The 6,000-nt window shown below is 42.8% G+C and overlaps 1 protein-coding gene across 3 annotated transcripts in view; it reads right to left on the minus strand.

Annotated features, from left to right (window-relative positions):
• Positions 1–5,161, minus strand: part of HTR2A (5-hydroxytryptamine receptor 2A) — a 28,298-nt gene extending 23,137 nt beyond the window's left edge. Inside the window, exons 1-2 of one of the 3 annotated variants that reach the window (XM_030477409.1) lie at positions 4,932–5,161; positions 3,801–4,440 (exon numbers count right to left, since the gene is read on the minus strand). In XM_030477409.1, coding sequence (XP_030333269.1) covers positions 3,801–4,215 — 415 coding nt within the window. In that variant the 5' untranslated portion in view covers positions 4,216–4,440; positions 4,932–5,161. Of the gene's footprint in view, positions 1–3,800 lie in introns of all 3 variants that reach the window. The other 2 variants (XM_030477410.1, XM_030477408.1) reach the window with 2 other exon arrangements.
• Between the last annotated feature and the right edge of the window lie 839 nt (positions 5,162–6,000).

Raw genomic sequence — 6,000 nt, forward strand, 5'->3', positions numbered from 1 at the left:
CTTGCAAAGCCCTCCCAACTGCTAAGTGAAATGCAAGATTGCTTCACAGGTCTTGCAGGGAATGTTCTTACTTACAAAACCTGGAATGATAAGTGCTTTTTGTATAAAAATACCATACTACTGATGCATGCTTAGCTTATGATCCTGTTCAGCATTCCTGAAGCCTGGACAAATTTCCCCAGCAGTAGTTGGTTTGCTATCGTTTTCCTAAGTTGATATTTTTGCATTTATCCTCACTGAATGTTGTTTGCTCATTTGACTTTCTCTTCAGGGGTCCAGATTGTTGGCAATTCTGATCCAGCCCCTCTGACTGTTTCTAACCTCTTCCAGCTCGGAGCTTTTGGAACGCTGTGTAAGCTCACACTCTATTCACTATACAATTTGCTAGCAGCAGTACTGAGCAGACCCAGGCTAAGCAAAGCCCTCCAGGACCTCCATTCAAAGGCCCTTTTAGTCCTTCAGGGAACCAGTAATAACTCCCCTTGGAGCAAGTTTTACAGTTATCCGTGTCCTTATCTTGTGGTGATTTAGTTTAGAGTATATTACCCAAGCTGTTCATGACAATGCAGCACTGGGAAATGCCAAAGCTGGTATTATGAGAACACACTAGTATTTTTGGGACTGCCTGACTCCTTTGGAGATGCAGGACAAGATTTGCAACAGAAGGAACAGAGGGAAAGGCAGAGGAACTAGGTCTGTGCCTAATTAAATTTAGTCTCAGTAAGCACTGAGGAGACCTATTTCTTGGTGATCTTGGACTGCTGTAATATGAGCTGACCTTGACAAGCCATACAATATTTATGGATATGCTTTATCTTGTTTTCTGATCTTCCAGTGGGGAATCTGGTCTCTGGAATGTGTTATGTGGGGGCTGGCTTTCAGGGGCATGTCTTCCAACAGTATCTCTCTGTCAGGACAGGACAGTTTACACAGGGAAAAGCGATAAAGTATTTTTACACTTGACAACATACATCTGTTCTCTTGCTTCAGTGGCCTTTGGGACCAGATTTGTCATATCCTTCTAGATGTCTTGTCCTTGCTCTAAGCTTGGATGGGACAGGGATAAAACAGCACCCATTCTATGTGGCACACATTATGTAGACATTTTATGTGGAGCATGGCACAGGGCACCTTTGCCTTGTGCCATGCTTTGGCCACTGTCAAATTCACCCCTCAACATATCCAAGGGGAAACAAAACAAAATAAAACTGGATGCAATTTAAAGACTGGATAGGCAGGACAAGTTTTACAAGTTCCATGATTTCATATGGACCATGGGAGCTCATGCAGTCCAGGAGCTCACATGAGGCAGTATCATCCAAGGGATAGGAAAGTGATGCTTGTGCACCTATACATTTTCAGATTGCGAGACTGATAGTGAGGGCACTTAGCTCCTAGGATGAGACAAGATTTTCTTCCTGATGTAGCTAGATAGTAGCGACCAGGAGAGGAGATAGGTTTTCTCACAAGGCCTTTCAGGTGAGGAGGCAAAAAAGCCAAGCTGGCCAGGATGGCTGGGCTGCTGCTTTGTTGGTAATAGGAGGTGCAGGAAAACTGTTTTAAGTGAAAGGCTAAGGAACTGCTGTAAGGAAAGAAGAGAGGAGAGTCTGTAGGCATGGCCAGTTGCTGAGGAGCAACTGTCCTGCTTTATCAGAAGCACATCAGCTGAGACCACATCTGGGGTCACACTGGGGTGGACAGGAGCCCTCTGAAATGCCTCATCCTTCCACTGCAGCAAGGAGTTACACAGCATCTGCCAATAATCCTGACAGCTGCTCCATGCTGTTGCTGCCGCTGCACAATGCGGGACGAGCCTCCGAGGCAGGAGCAACTGGCATCCAGCAGCCTATGTTTTTCTGGGTGGGAACCAGCACTGTTGTTCATCTTTGTGAGTTTTCTGCTCTGTGGGCACATCCACCTTGGCAGCACTTGCTGAGTGTCTTTTTCCAGCAAAGGCTGGTGCTGCTGGCTGGATGGAGAAGCCTTCCTGTCCAAAGGGTGCAGGCTGGGACAGGCACGTGTCCGGTGTGGCTGGGCACCTGAACAGGAATTGCCCGTAATAACTGTAAAGCTCTCAAGAAAATCATCTCTCTTCTGAGAAAAAGTTACAATCCCCGTTCAAGGGGCTGCAGAGTGGGTGGTGAAGCACTCTTGTTCAACAGCCTTGGAGGTGCCTCAGCAGAGCAAGGTACGTGAAAAGGCCCCCAGTTTGGGCTCAGGACTGTCAACATAAGTGACCTGGCTGAAGTTGGGTGGCTGAGATTGAGCAAATGCTCCTGTGTAAAGGGAGGTTTCACTCTGTGCCATTGCTGGTTGTCCTGGAGATTGATGGTGCACTGTGATGAGGTGGTTCTTCTGGTACCTGCGTGCACCACCAGATGGTTTTTCACTCCAAGCCACCCTGCAAAGACCTCCCCTCCTTGACCTTGCAACGAAAAAAGCAAAGCCAACACACTCCCTCCTCTATGGCTTTAGGTGCCTGCTGCTCCTCCACACCGGTGATTGCAAAGGAGGGGAACGCAGCCTTCCTCCACAACCATTTCATCTTCACGGTGTGCAGGAAATCCTGCGTCCCGACCTCCGAATCACTTCCGAGCTGCGGACTTTGGGCGCTCTTTTCCCCGGCACAGAGCTTGGCCAGCAGGAGTCCCTGTTGCATGTCGCAGGGAATCACACAGGATTTTACAGGGTTTGCTCATCTCACACATGGGACGAATTCTGCTCCCGCGGTTCTGTTTTACGCTGTTTTTCCCACCAAAGATAATTGCATCAGTCATACAATAAATCACAACAGTTTTGCATCACTTTTTGCACACATCATTTGCTGTTTGCAAATGCTACTTAGGGCAATCTGTGTAGAAATACTGAAACTGGGAAATAAACTTCCAGTTTTCTGGATGAAATCTCTCAAGTCACAGGCTCATGCATGGACTGTTAGTCCCAAAATAGTGAAGCAATAGAAAGCTTTGTAAACAACATCACTTTCCTCCTGGCATTGTCTGGCTTCTCCTTGAACTGCAGCAATTCAGTTGTGGCACTGGAAAACTCATTTCTCTAAGTTTAGGGATTATAACAGCCTGACAGTATTGGCACCGAACACATAAGCTGCTGCTTTTTTTCTGTGTGAGCTATGCTGCAAATAATTTTGGTGAAAATGAGAAGAAAGATCTGCTATTAATCATCTGCAAGGGTATGAACTGTGAGTCATTATTCACTTAATTTTTAAATAACTTCTCTTAAGAAATCATAGCTATGCAGTTGTAAATGTTACTAAAAATTAGGCAGAATTAATTCCCATCCACTTTTTTTAACTCCTACAATATTTATTCCAGCATTTGCTGCTAAATAGATGTCTAAACAGGGTGTTGATGTTAAAAGAATTATTTACATTTGTATTACTTCATTTAAACAAATTAAAGGGGTTGCCTACTTTGAATCTAAAGGTAGTTATTAGTGCTTCTGTGCATATTTGCAGAGCATAGTAACTGGCAGGAACCTACATTCTCATTAGGAATATTGAAAATCATGAGCCAGGGTTAAAACTGATAGAGACAACATCTGAGAAATAAACTAATGTTCTGGACTGTGTTTAAAATGCCTGTAACTAGAAATATAAAGTAGGAAAAGATACAAGTACTTCACCTATTCTTACATCTATTAACCAATTACATATATTTCAACTTGTATGGAGTGATTACAATTTTTTGTGGTAAGAGAATGAAATAATAATAACAACAACATGTGCATGCAATGTTTAAAGTTTCTCAAAACATGCAGTAGGTTACACAGCTAATACTCACCGTAAAGTATGGTTAACATTGACACAGGCATGACAAGGAAACCCAGCAGCATATCAGCTATTGCGAGTGACATTAGAAAATAGTTAGTGGCATTCTGTAGTTTTTTCTCCAGTGACACAGCCATGATGACAAGAATATTTCCAGCAATGGTTAAAACAATCACTATCACTGTCAGCAAAGCTGGCCAGTTTTTCTGTGAAAGCTGAAACAGGGAAGGGTAACACGGTGGGCTCATGTTACTTTCACAAGAAAGATTGGTTAAGTTTTCAGAGTCCACAGTCAAGTTAAAGAGATGTGATATATTAATCTCTCCAGCTCCATAAACATTTCTGTAGAGTCTTCTCTCATGATTTATTTGTATTAAGGAGTTTGCAGTTGGGTTCATAGAGCTGTCCTCATTAGGAAGAATATCCATTGCTAAGTCTGAAACTGGTGAGATAAATAGTGAAAAATAGGAATTTTTCACCCTTTGTCACCATCAGGCTTTATATTCCTCAGTTGTCCATGCCAGAAGTTGAAGGAGCACAATATTTTGCCACTAGCATGATGTAGAAAAACATACCAGAATTACTCCGAAAGCTGAAATGTTTTGTTCTCAGTTCCATAGGAAGTCCATTGTTGGCACACATTGAAAATCCAGCTGAAAAGCAAAACCAAGCTGTAGGATAGAGAACGCGGACTTGAGGCTTCAGAGAGCAAAAATGTTGGAGACATGAAAGAGAAAAAACTTTTGCAACCACTAGGACTCCCCTCTGGAGCTACATCTTATTGCTGTTGGTAACTGTAATCACCCAATTTTAAACACAGCAGTATTAAAATAGCTTGCCATACAAAACAGCAGAGCTCTCACTTCCCTATTAAGAAAGTTGATTAAAGATTCCATCCAGCATCTTTCTCTTGAAATAATTAGATATGCTCTTATTTATAGTTCATCTTCCATAATATGGTCATAATAAGTCCCTGACTTCTGTTGTATTTCAGTATAATTTTCAGCCTCATATCAGAGATTACACATTCTGCTCCATGCTGATCTTTATAGCTAATTGTACCTTTTGGCCCAGCCTCGCTTCAGAATGGAAATTAAACAACTAGATACTATGATAAAAGAAATACAATTTAAGGAAGACTTACATTGTACTTCAGAGCCCACTCTCAAACTGCAGTTAGGTGCACTTTGTACCCTGATTTACCATGTTCTTCACTGTGTTTAGCCAGTTTTGTGTCCTTTTTCTTCAGTCTTCTCCAAGGTGGTGGTATTTGGAATAGTTTTTTTGACTTCTAAACTGCACACTTGAGTGAAGCCAGTTTCTGTGCTGTGAGGCTTGCTCTTTTCTTCTGAGAGATAGGCTGCTTGCCGACTCCTTCCTCGTGCATTTCCCCGCCCCAGGGCAAGCTATATTTAAAGTAATAATAATATCAGAGCCCTTCTCGAAGTGACACAAAAGCACACACACACACGAAAAGGCAGCCTGCACAGAGGAATTACTGATTTCAACAGGAATGGAATTTCTTGCTCACTGCCTTGTTCGGTTTGTCAGACCTCCCACTATCTGGATGTCATAAATTGCAAGGTAGCAACGGCAGAGGAGGGCAGGGGCGGGCAGACCAAAGAGAGTCTTTTTCGTAAACTGGCAGTTTTTGCAGTGTGTATTTCGGGGGTCCTCTGCTTGTGTACTTTTTCAGGGCACACTTTCCATTTGCAGAGGATGGCTTGCAAACACATGCAATTACAGTGTTTTACAGGATGCAGGATTAAAAGAGACAAAATCTAATGCTCTTGATGGTAGATACTAGTGAAAGATGTAAATGTGAAGTTTTCCATGTAGAGGGGGAATTATGCCAGCCTTAAAAGGAAGGAGTAATATTTAATCCCCTTCAGTTTTAACTCCAGGTCTGTGCTGACATGTTAATCAAATTGGCAATGGATATTTATAAAAATTGAAGTCACTCTGATGTCACGCTTATTTCTCAAGAAATGGATGTAACAGTTAACTCTAGCAGCCCAAGCAAGTATCCTAGATGAAGCAGTTCAGTAAAGCAAAACAGTATAGAGCAGAGGGGGGAAAAAAACAGCCTTCCACCATTTCTGCCTCCTACTTCTGCTGCCAGGACATGGGTGAAGAAGTAGCCAACTCTTCAATTTGCGACCTTACTCCCAGGTTTTTTGAGACTTGTGGTTGTCAAAATGTCAGCTGAGTGG

The sequence above is a fragment of the Strigops habroptila genome, chromosome 2 (genome assembly GCF_004027225.2).
Source record: "Strigops habroptila isolate Jane chromosome 2, bStrHab1.2.pri, whole genome shotgun sequence".
Classification (NCBI taxonomy): domain Eukaryota; kingdom Metazoa; phylum Chordata; class Aves; order Psittaciformes; family Psittacidae; genus Strigops; species Strigops habroptila.